Source organism: Anabas testudineus, chromosome 1 (assembly GCF_900324465.2).
Source record: "Anabas testudineus chromosome 1, fAnaTes1.2, whole genome shotgun sequence".
NCBI classification, from domain to species: domain Eukaryota; kingdom Metazoa; phylum Chordata; class Actinopteri; order Anabantiformes; family Anabantidae; genus Anabas; species Anabas testudineus.
In genome coordinates this window covers 8,340,169-8,357,416 of record NC_046610.1, presented here as the reverse complement: position 1 = coordinate 8,357,416, position 17,248 = coordinate 8,340,169, and the positions used below count along the sequence as shown (strand labels likewise).

Genomic DNA, 17,248 nt, shown 5'->3' with positions numbered 1-17,248 from the left:
TTTTTTTTTATTAAATACAATTTTCCTGTAGTCGAGCAATTACATTTCCCAAACAAGGCAAATCTACACTGAAACTATAGTAAACCCTGTAGTGCCCCTTTATTCTGTGATGTGAAGCTGATCCAGAATAAGCAGCAACACAAACCACAATCTGTTAAGTAAGGGTCCGGGTGGCAGAGAACTGGTCTTGGGAGGCCCCCACAGTAGGAACCTGGGAGTCCCCATTTAGATTAACTGATAAGGAACAACCACAAAACAAAGGGGAAATGGGGAGGACAGCGTAGCTCTAATCCGATTAGCTAAAATGCAATTCCTCCTCCAAAATCAATGTCATCTGCTAGTGTTGTGCTGGCCATACTGTTTCGCTCTTGGTCACAATACCTTCCTTTCTAACTTCTTACTTAAACATTTTCTTCTTAGTTTTCTGCTCCACATCTGTTCAAATGAGGGGCTTAAACACTTGGTCTGCAATTTCTAGCATAGCCACGAGGACATGTTTGCTACAAAGAATTTTCTTGGGGATAGTTTATATTAAAATAGTTTAATTAAGCAAATTCCTAAGATCTTCATAATCTAATTATCATACTTTTTGCTCTGCATTACAAGATAAAGGATGAAATACAGTTAGGTCATGGGGTTTGACAATAGTGTAGCATTAACTATTCGGGAATTACATACACATACACGCCTATTTTTGGTGGGTTATAAATAATGGAATAAAATAAAATAACTACAATCACAAGAACTGCCTTCAATATGCGAATGAAAATCCTCTGCAGTCAATGACAGCCTGAAGTCTGGAAACCATGACCATGATCAAACACAAGGGTTTCTTCACTTCTTTGTGGATCCTTCCTGCCCTCAGTTTTGTCTTTAGTGAGTGAAAAGCATGCCCTATTGGGGGGAGATCAGGTGACTGACTTGGCTAAGCTACATTCTTTGCCTTGAAAAACTCTGCTGTACATTCTGGGCCATTATCCCTATAAAGTATAAAGCCGCCTCCAATCAGTTTTGCACATACTCAGAATTCATCCTGGTACTTTTATCAGCAGTGAGATCATCAATAAAGACCAATGACTTGGTTCCATGGGAAGCCATACTTGCTCATAACATCACATGGCTCCACCATGTTTGACATGGTATGCTTTAGATAATGAACTGTTCCTGCCCTCTGTCATACTTTTCTCTTCCCATCATTCTGATGAAGGTTCATCTTAGTTTTATCAGTCCAAAAAATCATTTTCCAGAACTGGTCATATGTTTTCTGGCAAAGTCTAATCTGTTTCTTCTGTTCTTGACCACTGACCATGTATTTACATTTTTAAAGCGTCTCTTAGCTGTAGACTTGATTTGACTATTCGTTGTAAAAAGGGTTCTTTGCCACCATCCATCTTTAGTTGTTCCATGGCTTCTTGCTACTCTTTACAATAACAACAATTAGGTCTTGAATGTGTATTATCTCCCAATAATCCAAAAAGGCAAAAACTCTATGGCCAAATAATTCTACTCCACTGTTTAGCACTCCACCATGAACAATGAATGTAATTCACTACATAATTCAAAAGTTGCCATTTCAAAATTGCCAGACTTTCTAAATACTTTAATATATTTTAATATTTTAAAAGATTTTTGCTCATATTTATGTATGTGGTAAAATGTCTGACAGGTAAAATGAAGTTAGCTGACAGCAGGAGTCTGGATGACAGTGGGACCTTCACGCTCCAATCTCTCTTTTGGAAATCTCCTTGTTCTCAAACTGATTTGTGTGCAGAGATGGACGAGGGGCACCTTGGGTGGGTGTGTGGGCTGAGAGTGGGAGGGCTGTAGTGTCAGCATGCCCACCTGCAGCAACATCTGTCTATTCAGAGACACATACTGTATGCAGATACACTTACTCGCTAATGACTGACACAGGATATGCACATACAAACACACAAAGACCTTTTTCAATCTAATTTAAATGTTTCATCACTTCTTAACCTAGTTACTATCTTAAAAAATGTAATTTAAAGAAAAAGACAGGTTTATCAGCAAACCATTTTAGTTTATGGCAATAAGAGCTTCTTGAGCTCACTTTGACCCAATCACACATTAATATATAGACAAAACCTTACAATTACAAAATTTGGTCCATATGGTCATTGTGTTGTCTGATTAAACAACTAGAAAAAGAAGTCTGACACATATTGTCTATCTCAGCTGTCAGTCAGTAAGGAGTTTTATATGATCAATAATGAATACAGTAACTTTTGTGACAAATTAATGGGGTAAAAAAATATTTGATGTAAAAAGCAAAAATGGGTTATTCAACAATGTACTAGTAAATTCAAGGAGAGAAGTCTGTACCGTATTAACCAGCAAAGATGTGAAAACATGAAGCATATTATTTTTATACAAACCAAACAAGGCAAACTACACCATAAGGTATATGTAAGAAATAAGTGTGCAAATATGTATTTGTGAATGCATATATGCACTTATCAAGAGGCTCCCAGTGGGCTGGTTGTATTTATGAGGCCTTGTTTCTCTGATTGTTCTTGCACGGTTCCAATGAATATTCAATGGGATAGGAGAGAAGGGCTTCCTAGAGCCCAAGAGAAAAGGAGGGCAAAAAGAAAATGTGCCTGGTAACACACGCACATACACAGCCCTGCAGCAGTGGGAGGAGAGAGCAACAGTGACAAACAGCTTTGGTGCTACAAAGGTGGCAGGAAATCTATCAAACGAGACAATAAAATTGCAATTGAGTTTCTTTAGCTTTTTTTTTTTTTTTTTTTTTTTTTATAGCAGATGCATGTATCTTGGTGGCTAGCGCCCGCTGCAACTATCTGGTTCACAGGCGGGTTCCCTGCACTGTGTGCATTTGTGTCTGTGTGTTTATCACATCTTACTACTACATGGATTTATTCACACACAGTGTACGTGTGAAATTGTCTTCTTAGATGAGTGCTGGGTATTGTTACTAGAGCCAAGAAGAAACCACATTAATCTTGTGCAATTATAGGGGAAAAAAAGGCGATTACAGTCTGTCGTGAACAAAGAAGAATCAAACATTTCTGCACAACACCATACTAGAGACTTTGGTGTGTTTGTAAAGTGAGAGCCCAACACAATGTGGCTTTATGAACAGATCAACCCAAAACAATAAACTATGGCTAAACTAAATTGTATATTGTTAAGATGCTATTAATAAAAAGCTAAATCTCAGAATATCACATTAACACCATCATTTTCACTGTCTAACAGAAATATCCCAATGTAGCACCCTTTTCATTTTCAATGAAATGCATTTTAATCTGAGGACAATAATACATTTCAAAATATTAACCGTAATGTGATGACAGTACCGTACGATAAAACATGCAGTGGACCTCTTTCCTGTATTAAACTATGTTACTGTAACACAATATATTGAGCAAAATTTTCTAGTACGCTTATCTTTGTCAGAACATTTTTCTAAGCTTTTATATGTATATAAATTAAATGTATATATTTTTTTTAATGGTTAGTTCAGTGTTAAGATGTGTGGAGAGAACTCCAGAGCATCCAGCATACAACACACGCCATCCTGCTAACTGCTGCCGTCACTTTGACCTTCTCCCAGGCAGTATGTCTGTGCCCCCTGCTGGCCGTGAACACTCACAGCACCCCACACTACTGTGAAGCGGCTCATATCACAAGCACTTCCTTAACTCAGCCTTCAATCTGCCAGGCTTAAAAACCCCCCAGACCACAATCTGACACCAACCTCAATTACTTCACTGCTTTGGAACAGAGTAGTGTAATATGATATCAACACTGAATTTCGAGAGCGGTATTCTGAATTCTGCTTTTGGAAATAAGACGTGCCAGAGGTTTATGTGAAAAAAAGAGTCTAGATACATAAATAAAGAGTGGGGGTGGGAGGAGGGGTGGGGGGTGTATTCATTCACATTGGTTTATGCTATAACTTGCCTTTAAAATTATAATCACTATATAGCTTCTATAGTTTTATCTGATGGGCACTCAGAGGTAGGGTCCAATTACTATGCTAGCCTGCGCAGTGAGTTAGAAGGTCAGACGATAATGCTCTCTAATTTCTTAATTGATGAACTGCATTATGTCAGATTCAAACTAAACACATGGGTGACAGAGCTGATGCTTTGACTGAAAACTGCTGTTCGTTTGGCTGGAATCAAACTAAGGAGCAGAGCTACATTATAGTCATGTGATGAATGTTTAGACTAACAATATTGCAGCTTGAAAGACAGCGCATGTGTGTTCTGTGTTTACTACAGTGTGATAAAGAGCAGGTGAGGTAAAAAAAATGAAACAGAGGGGAAGGAATAAGATTCACATACAAAGATAAACTAAGCTGCTCCTAAACTGTGTGCATGTGTTTCTATGAGTGTGTGTGTGTGTGTGTGTGTGTGTGAAGTGTGCATGAATTTAATGAGTGCTCTGACCTTGGAATGGGTGATGGACAGGGTGTCCACCCAGACGCGCCAGCCGCCCCACTCATATTTGATTGCATGGTAGAGCAAGATGCGGAAGATGGCGTACACCATCTCTGTGATTTTCTGCTCTTCGCTGTTTCGTGGATTGATGAAGCACAAAGAGAGCATCCACTCCTGCCACACAGAACACTGCAGCAGGCTCCTGAAACAAAAAAATGCACAGTTATGAAAAGATGGTGAATATAAATCCCACTGGCATGTAAACACTGAGAGGACTAGAGTGTGTGGTGCAGTTTCTCTATCTGGGAAAGTGGTTGAATTCTTACCTGCGGTTCTCTCGGCTGTTATTGAACAGTTTGATCATGTCTGACAAAAAGACCCTGCGCACTTCCATGCTCTCGGTAGATGGTTGAGCGTTCTTTAGCAGAGCAGCTATTACCTTTAGAATCTCTACGAACATTAACAGAAACAAAGCCATTTTATTAAAAGCCTAAGATACAATAATAATAATGATAAAAAAAACAAACATTATGTCGTGTCTATGTTGTTGATCACTATTAATTTATTACAAATATAAAAAATTATTGAATGATCTATATTTAAATAAAGAAGTTTTGATTTGGAAACATCCAGTATTCTGCTTAGAAATAGAACTTGCTTTTTGGGTGCAGAAGATAAACTTCATAAATCAATGACTAAATCATACATTGGTCTCAACATGTGCAAATCATTGTGTCACAAACTATCTGTACTTCCAGCTGTACACACCTAAAAATCTGTGCCTGCGGTAAGAAAAACAGAGGAGAAGAAAAGAGTCCAGGCCACTGATCTTTATCATACTGTAATGGTTTTGGTATTGTTTCAAACGAGAGAGCCAGAGTCGTAGGTCTGGTGGAAGGCTTGGCTTCGGTTAAACCAAAGAGACTGACTGTTTAGATGAATTATCTAGACAATGTCAGTGTCCATTTACTTTGAGTAGAGAGACGGCGGGGCTTGGATTCCACTTGTCTCTTCAAACCTTGGCGCTAACCGATGCCCCCTTGCCCCTACAGACGGTTGTGTTGTTTCTACGCTTTAGTCACTCAAATTATGAGTCACTGAACCTTTACCGCCAGAAAATTACCCCAGTATGTACAGAGAATGAGGATGGAGGGATGCCGTATTCCCCTCTTTTTTCCATTTGCTCTTGGTTTTTTTCCCTTGAGTTAATTTGAGGGAAACGGTACTTCCTCAGTTTGTTTGATTGGCTCTGACGTTACTAAAGACTGCAATCAGGGGGCCATTTTGGGAGTTTGTCACAGATTAAATCAAGAGAATGCACGGTAAAAAAGAAACAGACCACCGCTCTATGTTCAATAGAATATGCTCACATGCACAAACCTAGGCAGGGTTTCTATGATGTACACCGCCTGTCTAGGATGGTTGGATAGGAGAATTTTTAACACAATAAAGGCTCAAGTCAGATTAAGGTTGGGTGAAAGTAAACCTTGGTTGTGATTATACCGTGTGCTTGGATTTCAAACTGATTATAGCTGTTTTCAAGCGTGTGCATGTGAAATTTGAGGTTAAGCAATAGACTGAAAATATGGAATGGGAGCACTGATCAAAGCCTGGAGTCACCATCTGACTGAAAAAATAAGCACGCACTTTGTACTACTAAGATGCTGTGGTAGGAAGAAAAATATATATAAATATGTTTTTGTGCGAGTATAGCAACAAACTAAATACACACATAAGTGCACAGTATGTAAATTTAATTAGTTGTAAATGTAACCTAAATTTAAGTTTAGTTATTTTTTGATCAGTACAACTATTTCTTATCTTTAATAGAAAAAGGAAACATAAGAAAACTTCTCATGTTAAAATATAAAAAATGGAACCATTAAATATGTTTTCTACAAAGTGCATACTAATACAGCTTTAGAAGATGCATTAATCAAAAATTAAAGTTGAAAGTCATTTAAATGCAATAAAACAATTACATAAATTGAATATATACACATTAAAAAAAATATGTTACGTATGTTATCTTAATAATTTATTATTCCCTAATTTATAACTTATAACTAACTAATAAAACATTATACCAGCTTCCAATAAAGGTACCAGGTGTGTGTGTGTGTATTTGTCACACAAACTATTTGCACTATCCTAATGTGAGGTTTATATCAGTTCAGTTCGGTTCAGTTGTATGGAAATAACCACTGGCTGCAAAATTTATGTCGTTCATTTGTTTGACTGTATAGAGCGATCGCGCAGTTCCAGGGGGAATACCCTCTAGTACTGTATGGAGCAATAGGTATGTAGAGGGCACGCTACAGGGGATGATTTAGGAGAGTACTGTGGCGCACAGGAGGCACTTACGTGGGTTGAGAATCTTCACAGAGGAGTCGGGGTCCGGATGCTGTTTATGGATCACTTGAGTGCAGATCTGCTCTGTAAGGATCTACCGGGGGACAGAGAGGGGCTTCATAGTCAAGTCATAAATATCTGCATAGGTTTTAACAATAACAGAGAAACAAACCAGACTATGAAAATACATTTATGTGTGTATGTTGCATCTTCATGTAGTAAATTGCTATATGATGATGAACGGTGGTGAACCATACAATATACTGTGTCATTGAATTTATCAAATGTTTATATTAAATAGTAAATTAGACAAACAGCTAATGAGACACAAATTCAGCAGTTTAATGAAACATACACACAAACTGTACATAAAGAAATACTGGCAGGCAGCTGAACACAGGTTATTACTGTTGTTTCATTATTGTTGTCTATGAAGATGATTTCACTGTTATAAGTACAGGTCTGAGCAGCGATGTAGGCAAAAGGTGGACTGACCTCAAAGAGGACGTTGTAGGTTGTCATTGTGAACTGGTTGGAGTGAAGCATCAGGCGTTCAGTGAGCAGAGAGAAGAGACCGTGACTCAGCATGACCTCAGATTTCCTCCTGATCAGGACATTAGGAGATCAAAGGTCAGTGAGTAAGCCGCCGCCACCACAAGTATTTGTATGAAATGTACTAGGAAACTAATGCAGCCTCTCTTCAATAATGGAACATCATACACAAAACTGATCCAACATAGTTTTATTTCAAACGTAGTACAGAGTCATGCGGAAACATGTCCTGGCATTTCATAATTTTAGACATGACAAGAAGAAAAGGAGTTTTTGATGAGTCAAATAATAGCAGAGGTTGAAATCTGCAAAACTGTAAATCAGCTGAGCTCCAGCTAACTATTTGACATGGAGGAAATGAAAAAGAGAATCCCTGCTGACTAAGTAAAAGGAGTTCTTCACTGGATGGTCTTTGTCGCTTTCATCTGTGATCATGGATCACTTCCAATTTTAGCATTGTAACTCAGCAAAAGAAAAAAGAAAAGTAAACTGTTTGCAGATAGCCTTGTGATCAGTCTCACATCTGGATCATAAGACTTAAAGGCTCAGACAATCTGAGGAGTTATTTCTGTTACTATTTTTGTCTAGGACGCTCACAGTAGAATTGGTTGTTGTTAGCAAAACAGAAATTAATAACATCCTACACTATAATCTGAATATTTAACACATTACCACCCAAAACCAGTAAAATCTAAACATTTTCATATGCATCAAGATGTTCAGTCATTACTTTATTTTATTCATATAAAAGAAAACTATACTTTTTATTTATTTCTCAGACACATGCAACTGAATCTGACGTGTACTTACTTTGGAGGCAAGTTTTTCAGAAAGTATCCCATTACTTTCAGTGTCTGCACTCTTATTCCTTCACTTTTTGAGGCCATAAGCTTGTAAATCACACTGAGAAAAAAAATATAAATAAAACAAGGGACATAAGAATTACAGAATCAAAACTCTGAGCACATATGCATCTAACAATAAGAGAACAGAACAATAAAACTACCGAATCCCATTGCGTTGGTCAAAGGCCTGGACCATAGATCCAGGATGTTCAGACATCAGAGCCACCAACAACTGCAGTACATCCATGAGATTATCATCCTGTGGGACAGAGAGAAAGGGAGTTGAGGCCACTGTGGGTTTTCAAAGAGAGCAGTGGGACAATTACTGCACCTATTGACTCTAAAGTGAGCTGTCTTTCCAGGGGATATCTTAAATTATGAATTGCTGTACATGTGTAAATGATGAGCAGTAATAAGAATAGGCAGTAAAAATTCAGTAGACATAACAGACAACACCACAAGCACAATATGTGCTCTATATAAAAAAGAAACGCTGCAACACGTTGGTGGCTTTTCCAGCCAATGTAGTAATTGCCCTTCGTTCTTACAAAGTTCAGTGTTACTGACTGATCTGACTGATTCATTGTTAGGCATCACTCCACCATAAACAAAACTACTTCTGTCAGGACCTCTAACAAGGAACAGTAATGCAGCCTTTAGCAACAGGAATTGTTTTCTCTTGCTTTGCGTATACGGTGGTAAAAATACAGAGTACAGTAAGGCAGTGCTATGTTGCCATCTGGTGGTGAGGTCTCTGCTTCATGAACAACAGTATGAATGCCTACCTCATGCATGGTAAGGAGGTAGTTGAGGATGCTCTGTAGCTCATCTTCTTTGACTCCATGATCCTAGAGAATAATCACACATTATTCATAAAAAGACAGATGTAGTCACGGCTAAAGGTCCTAAACACACTGTTGATATTAAAAAGAATCATCGTTTGACCATATGTTCACTGCACTTGCTTTTGCATCACAACAGCATCAGCTTGTTTGCTCTTATGCACATATATACCACATAGGTGTCATCAACAATCATACTGTGATCAAAGCAAACCAGGCAGCATACATATAATACAAACACATAAATCTGGAATCCATGTGCCACTTTCTACTGTGGATGAAGTCTTTTTTTCAACACAACTGGGGGTATCTGGCTTTTGGCATCATATATAACATAAACTTACCTTCATAATGAGCTGTTTGACAAACAGCAGCAGAAAGGCTCGCAAGGAAAGGATCTCCTTCTGGTTTGGCCTTGGGCCATCTGAAAAAACAACAGACAATGGTTGCTGAAAGTGTCTAATGTGTGAGCAACAGAGTAAAATCCAAAAGGCAAGAAACTGTCAGGTAAAAGTGCGGCAGATCCATTGTTTTCACTCTGATTTATAAAAAGAAGAAGGGCAGGAACAAGAATAGAAACTGTGTAAATCAATATTGTACTATGATGTACTATATAGCCTACATATCATCCTCTCTCACCTAGGCCTTTGGGAATGATTCCACTGCGGTCCTGAGGGTTGATAACCCAGTAGTAGTATTTCAGAGTATGCATGACTTGAAGCACAGTGCCCACCCTACGTATAGCATTGTATATGGTCACTGTGCTGATGAACTCTGTCGCCAGGTAAGTGTAGAGTGTCAGTTGCACCTGCAAAAAATAAAGCCCATATTAAAACACACTTGATAATTTCAGTGGAATAATCTAGCTTTAATGTGTCCTTGCTTTTTCCTAATTTGAGGTGAAAGTGGAGACTTCTAAGCACCATAGGATTTGTAGGCAAGCCATTCTCATTTAAACAGTCACAGAGTCACAGGTGGAGAGATGACCTTGAACTCTGAAACACTGAAAATAAAAACTAAAGCAGTAACACAGCACGGGCAGGCAATTATGACTGTCCATGTCTGTATACACTTACTGATCTATGTGTGTTTAAGGTGTGCGGTTTATCTCAATTTTTACAAATGTAACTAAATGCGCTGCTGTGTAAGTGTGTGTATGTGTAAGTTCTGTTACCTTGGCAGGGGCATGGATCCAGATGGCAGGGTTGAAAAGAATGTGGTCACACAGCTGCTTGAGCAGCAAGACACCATTCTGCAAGTTGCTAAGGTATCTGGAAAAGGCCAGGACAATGTCCAGGACAGGGCGCGTCACATGAACCTTGGAAGACTGGAGGCACAGGCAGGGAGACGGGGAGGCAGAAAGTGCCACAATAGGAGGTGAAAAAAGGAGAGGATGATATGTCAGTGAAAAAAGTCAAGATAACGAAAAATCAAAAGGTGAATGAGGTACAACACAGTGCAGGGAGGGAAAGGACACATGCTGAGAAAGTTAAGAAGGAGCTCCTCTTCTGCCTAACAAGCACACGAGGCAGCTGTGACCTCCAAATACAGCTGAGGGAAAACAAAGTCTGTCTCATATTGAGTGTTGGTGTTTGCTTGTTTTAGTGTGTTTGTAGTACTGTGGTAATCAAGATCACCCTTATTACTGTGCTAGGTTCGTTGTGAGTGCAGCTGCTGTATTACAGGAAGATGGCTCCCTTGTGTACTTCTTTGCAAGCTGAACCAATCTGCGTTTTTCCTCTCACCTTCTCCAACGTGTAGCCAATGACGAGAAAACCTTTGCAGGCCAGGACCTGCTCTTGCATAGCCACCGAGTTCCTCAAGAGCTCCATCACAAAGGATAGCAAAGTGCAGCTAGGAGGTACACAGACAGACAAACAGCAACAAAGAGAGAGACAGTGAATTAGACAGTGACAGTGACAGTGACAATCTATGTAAGCTGCTGACAAAGCCCTGACTATGCAGGGCACATTATACATGAAATGTGACTGAATGAGGGTGTTGTGTCCCCACTGTGCTGGGAGAAGAAATTCTAGTTAGCATCACCTTGAGGGCAGCAGATACTGTATAACACTGCAGTTTATAAATGAGTTGGCCTCACTGCTTAAAAGCCCAGTTTTGGATTAAAAGCAAAAAGAATATATAACAACATCCAACTACTTTCAAACCCATTTTATAAATTATCTGCAGGGCTTACATAAAATATGTAGAGGTTGTTTGATTATCAATATACTGATATCATAAACAACAAATCTTTTACCTGATAAAGAAATAGATGTGTTTACAGATTACTCCAAAAACATTGTAGGATGTCTTTCTGACTTTACACACATTATACAAGCTCCTTTAACATTTACCCATTCTTCAGTGAACTCTTACAGCGTTTGTGTGTGTGTGTTTACCAGACAGAGGTGTCCAGCTCATGGCTGGAAGGCTGGCAATAATCCAGCTGTGCAAACAGAGGGAAGAGGACCTGCACGCCTCCAATAGAGTGTATGCCGCTCTGGACCGAGTGAGTCACCACGGCCTTCACGTCCTACAGAAACAAACACACGTAGCCACATTAAACTTGTAAAAGGCCTAAATTTATATATGGGTCACACAGATATCACATATGTCAGACAATTTATTTACAAGTGTTGACATAATCTGAACTATCACGTTTTGACATTATAGTAGTAAAATCTGCCATATATGAGGTACAAGGTCTAATTGGCTCTTTGAATCTATGACTGTTAATGTGTAGCCTAAACTTGAATCATGGTTTTGCAAAAGGGAAAAAATGTTTGTAGCTGCTATAACTTTGGAGGCATGATGATGTTCAGGAGACTGAATAGAGTTCAAACAAAAGTGTTAAAGTTTCGGCTTTCATTTATTTTCTTTTTCTTATGTCGATTAGTGGATTTAAAGATGATTCAGTTTCTTTAAATGTTGAAAAGTCTTGTGTCGCATATTCATTCAGTTTTTAAATTGTGCGTGTGGTATAGGGTGCATATGTTTGCGTGCCAGAAAATGCATCCCTCACATAGAAAACTGTTTTTTTTTCCTTTGATGAGAAAGCATGAGAGAAAACTCAGAGTGAGAAAAGAAATAGCATCATGTGTTTGTGTTTACGCATTTGTGTGGTGTAGTATTTGTAAGCAGCATATGGAAGAGTTCACCTCCTACTTCTGAAAAAGAAAAATGCATGTAGTTCCAAACCAAGAAAGCTAAATCCACAATTAGAGCCTCAGCATGGCATTTTTCAGCAGCTGCAGCAGTCCTGCTAGCTCGACACATTTGCACCCCTGCCCTAATGAGGCTATTAAAATGAAAAGATGCCAACTGGGCCACTTTCATTATTGTGGAGGAGAAGGTGAATGAATCTGCACTGACATATCTTTAATGTGGGTGCAGCATTGTGGCTGCAGTCGAAGTTAAGTAATAGTAATTCCAGCAATATACACTCCGACACAGAGGGGAACGGCTATCACCTGCTAAACAAGCAGAATGTTACATTAAAGGAGTCTTTACCTGCAGCATGAGTGCATGGGGTGAATGGACAAAGATGGAGGCGTTATCCTTTGGGGAGGACTCAAGGCAGAGCTGGGCATCTGTGGCGCGAGGGTTGTAAGTGAAGGCAATACTAGAGGACAGCTTGCCATCATACAATAAGGTCTTGTGATGCTCTGCAAACAGTAGGTCACTCTCAGTCTTGTACTTAAATGTGCCCTGAGCAGGAAGACATGGAAGAGGAGAAGAGCAGAGGTTGACTAACATGTCTTATCATCAACTACTGTGTCCGTTTTGTAGTGTTAAAATAAACTGAAATGACATATTAAAAAAAAAAAAAAAATCAACAATTATAAAGCATTTGCCTGTATAAATTCTTATCTCTCTACTTAATGTTTTTGTACAAACATGTCTAGGTTTTGTGTTTTCCCAACCTGGTATCCTGGACCTAGCTGATAGATAGCTAGGATCTGGGCAGCACTGAGAGCCTCTCCAAACAGGTAAACTGCCCCCATCTGTCCACAGAACACACGGTTGGCGTCTGCCGTCTCTGACGATCCCAGGAAGCACTTGTCAAATGTCTGCAGCAAGGGAGATAAAGGGAGGTGTGATTGGAAGACATACCAAAGGACAAAAATACATAAATAGACAATTAAAGATGAAAAGAAGAAAGAATAGGAGGATGGAAAGAAGGAAGGAAAAAAGGAAGGAAGGAGGGAAGGAAGGGCAAACAAGACCAAAAATAGCAACAAAAAAAAAAAAGACCAGAGGAAAAAGACAGTCATTTAAACATCTGCTATAAATGGCATTACACCATCTCATACTACAAGCATACTGTAGCTAACATGATTATGTCTCCCTCCTGTCATGGTCAGTGAGGCGTAAGAAGTGTTGGAAATGTTGAGGCCATGTCTCAATCAAGTAGCTAATTTGCTTCAGACAGACAAACTGACATGCTCAGAAGATTATACAGCACTGCTGAAGATCCTGATAGCAGTATGGGATTAAATATATCTGAATGCAAAGGGTGCGGAAAGAACAGTCTTGCAGCAAAATATGTTTTTTGATGGTTATATGTAATAGTATAAATCATTCCTGGAGGGTTCATTCAGTAATATTCATCGTTTGCCAATACACATACTGCAGATCATGCTCATTCATAGAAAATGTTTCTTAAAACAGTCCAAAATAATGAGAAATATGGTTATTTGCTACTCACGTCGCTAGTGTTGACAAACCAGGCGATGTCTCCAAAGGATGCCAGCTCCCCATTCACATAGCAGCTAATCTCACTGTTTTTCCAGCGATTGTAGATGTGAACAAGCGTCACCATGTACCACTACAACAACAACACAGTGTAAACTTTCACACTAGAAGATGGTGTAGTACATGTGGAGCATTATTTACATACAGTAATATATGATATAATAATATTATTATATATATATATGATATAATTAGTCTGTGCGCTGCGAGAATCTCATAAGCTACTCAATTACTTTATTTTCATTTGGTTTCAGGACTCAATCCCAACTAGTTCACATTTCTAGTTTTCTCCACAGTCTTACAAACTGTGAAATAGGTTACTATTTCCACCACAATAAAATAGGTTATTATGGTTACCTCTGGACATGAAAGAACATGAGCATTAAAAATAGAGCAAGAAAATCAACTAAAATGAGTTCTGACTCCTCGTGAGATTTGTTGAGGTAACATGGTGCGTTCATGCCCAGGGGAAGAGGAAGGACGTTTCGAATTGTCTACAGGCAAAGGCTCTCTCTCTGAATGTAATTGTCTTTAGTGTGTACTGTGCCTGGAAGGGACCCGACAGTATTGGATAATCCTTCTCTCCCATTGCCCTCATTCCTCCTTCTTCTAGTTTTGCTTTTCCCCAGAGTAAGGTGAGATGTGACAGTTCTTTCTTACAGCAAAGTCTAGATTTATTCTGTGTGCGCTTGTGTGCATGCACTTGTGATTGATTATGTCAGTGCTGCCATGTGATTTCTGTGATCTATTTACAAGGCATTCACTGGATTTGTGTTCATGAATATGCATGAATATTTTTGTTTGCATGGATTAGCAAAGCAGAACCTTTATCCTGCTTTGCTTTTGTTCCTTTCCTACCTTCTGTGGTTTGAAGTCGTACTTTACACAGTGCTGGAATCCTTTCCCCTTGGATTTTAATGAGGTCACTATCAAACAACCGCCCACAAAGTGTGCAGAGTAACCTAGGCCTTTACTGGTGCGGAAACTGAAAACAAATAAAGTGAGAGTACAAACACGCAGCTTTAGTTTCTCCTAGAGGCAGCTCACTTTCATGCAGACCACAGTCAAGGGCAACATGGGTTATAGCGTCCAATATATCATATAAACACTTTTAAAGGGTCTCTAAGGGATAAAGATAGCAAAGAATCATTTCTCAACTTCACAGACTTTTCCCATCATTCTGTGTCCCTGGGAGATGGGGCCCCTGCATGTGATTTACTGAATTAATCTCTTTTCAAAAGGGCACGAGGCTGAAGAGGAGCTTTTATTACAGATTCTCTCAAGCAGCTCGTTGGCCGCCCAGCTTGGTTATCATTTCCACTGAAGCCCAAACAAATCCCTGTTGTATAAATTAGATTTTTGACAGAAATTAATTATTGGTTGAAAATAAGATGATCAGAGGGCTTCACTTACTTGCTCCTCAGAGAGGAGGCAATAAAGATGAAGGGAGAGGCATAACCATTTTTCATGTGAGGCTGAAGACTACACTTTTACAGTAGAGTTTTGGGACTTAAATACATTTCACATAGATCTTGGTGAGAATGTTAACACTTACAGTGATGCAGATGGGAAAAAAAAAATCCTGTCAATCCTGTTCTTATTTTTATTTTTTTTATTTACACACCAACTACGAACTAGACCCTCGAGCAAAAAGCCAATTTTCCACACCACATGTAACACGTTCAAACTAAATGTTTAATGTCACATATAAACATTTAAATGCTTTTTTACTGTAATGTATAAATAGATATGAGTTAATGTGAAAGGACACAGTAGGTTAACTGATTATGGAACATTCATTTATTATTTATTATTCCTATGTTACCTACCAGTAAAGGTAAGGCTTGTCTTTGTCTACATTGATGTTGTTGAGAGGATCCATGCGGAGCCACGTATGGAACGTAAACCCATTCTGGTACGGCCATTTGGCTATAGGAGGCAGAGCTATCGCCTGTTAGAAAAACAGAAGAAAACAGAAGAAGGTGCTAGTCTTGGCCCCTGTGTTTGCCACATTATTATTATAATTATAATTATTATTATAATACATTTAATTTATAAGCACCATTCTGAACACTCAAGGTCACTGTACAAACAATCAAATAAACAATGAAATTAACAAATAATGCAGGCTAGTAGTGTAGATCAGCGTGAAAGTCATGTCACTAGACCACAAGATGCTTAGGCAAATGAATATAAAGAAAATATGGCCCCTGAGGAGAAGTCATAAAACAACTGCTGGGTGCACATGTCCTCCCCTGTTTTCTGGTCTCGTTAACAGGGCAGCACAGGAAGAGGCAGGTGCATGTGTACTTTTCAAACACAATAATAACAAATAAACATAAATGGAGTTCAACAAAACCCATCAGGCTGACTTCTACAAAAAAAAAAAATAATAATAATAGCACTATCACAATGGCAATGAAGGATGACTTATAGAAGCAGGCAACAGACTGTAAAGAAATGTAAACTAGAACCCTGCAACACTTAGTGGGGCACAGATTTTCACACAGGAAGAGACAGCATCCTGTAAGATGTATAGTACAGAGACTTAGTAACCGTCTAATATGAATGACTGTTGTGTATATATCTACCTATAGATATATAAATATATAGAATAATGTCGTACATAATGAGAAAACCATGCAGAAATTAGTATCCAGGCATGCACCACCGTACTGTGTGGCAGGAAGCGAGAAAAACAACAGGGCCCATTTCGACGAATGTGGTAAATGATGCATGTCTGAGCAAAGCAATGTTTTTGTGTCAGAAATGAACACTCAAACTGACGAGAGCTAATTACATAGAAAATGGGTGCTTGCAAAGAAATATAGACATTCGAGATTGTAAACGAAGCTTGTGTTTATATTGAAATAATTTAGACAAGATGCTCTGTAGTGTGCATTTGCAGTGACGACCGTTTCAACATAGTGTCTGAAACCCTGTTGTTCTCCCTTTAAATTTTTTTATTTAAAAAAATAATTAAAGATGTTCATAGAGGGGTTTCACATTATGATGACTGACCACAGTTGCCATAATATCTTGTGGGAGATCTGTATGCCCATGTAATGAAACATCTGTGCACCTGTGAATCCATTCCAAATACTCAGCTCTGAATTGCGTTCATTATTTATGTATACACATAACTGGCGGGTGGGGTGTTTATCTACTCACAGCTGCATTTTTCCCTGGAAAGCTGAAGAAGGAGTCGGGGCCATTTCGATGAGCCATGTACTTCAGCACCGACAAAAGCTTTACTGCATGACGAGGCTGTGGAAAAAAAAAAAAACACAAAGGCACTGAGATTTTTTTTCCCCCATTCATTCTTCTGCTTGTTCTAAATTTAACTCCCAGACTTATCAGACTTTGACATCCAGAGAGATTTACTCAGCAGACTTTATTCTTAGTCCCAATGATGAGATTATAGAAACATTGTTTGCTGCAAAGTACTCCAATTTAAAATCTT

At 38.8% G+C, this 17,248-nt stretch overlaps 1 protein-coding gene across 3 annotated transcripts in view; it reads right to left on the bottom strand.

The window, feature by feature from the left end:
* The window catches only part of lrba (LPS responsive beige-like anchor protein), a 160,660-nt gene that overhangs the window by 120,506 nt on the left and 22,906 nt on the right, over window positions 1–17,248 (bottom strand). For all 3 annotated transcript variants that reach the window (XM_026359540.1, XM_026359538.1, XM_026359539.1), the window contains exons 4-21: window positions 16,957–17,052; window positions 15,615–15,736; window positions 14,644–14,770; window positions 13,739–13,858; window positions 12,954–13,100; window positions 12,541–12,738; window positions 11,430–11,563; window positions 10,773–10,881; window positions 10,202–10,354; window positions 9,667–9,835; window positions 9,372–9,451; window positions 8,971–9,033; window positions 8,347–8,444; window positions 8,151–8,243; window positions 7,284–7,392; window positions 6,801–6,882; window positions 4,763–4,886; window positions 4,446–4,638 (exon numbers count right to left, since the gene is read on the bottom strand). In XM_026359540.1, coding sequence (XP_026215325.1) covers window positions 4,446–4,638; window positions 4,763–4,886; window positions 6,801–6,882; window positions 7,284–7,392; window positions 8,151–8,243; window positions 8,347–8,444; window positions 8,971–9,033; window positions 9,372–9,451; window positions 9,667–9,835; window positions 10,202–10,354; window positions 10,773–10,881; window positions 11,430–11,563; window positions 12,541–12,738; window positions 12,954–13,100; window positions 13,739–13,858; window positions 14,644–14,770; window positions 15,615–15,736; window positions 16,957–17,052 — 2,217 coding nt within the window. The remainder of the gene's footprint in view (window positions 1–4,445; window positions 4,639–4,762; window positions 4,887–6,800; window positions 6,883–7,283; window positions 7,393–8,150; window positions 8,244–8,346; window positions 8,445–8,970; window positions 9,034–9,371; window positions 9,452–9,666; window positions 9,836–10,201; window positions 10,355–10,772; window positions 10,882–11,429; window positions 11,564–12,540; window positions 12,739–12,953; window positions 13,101–13,738; window positions 13,859–14,643; window positions 14,771–15,614; window positions 15,737–16,956; window positions 17,053–17,248) is intronic.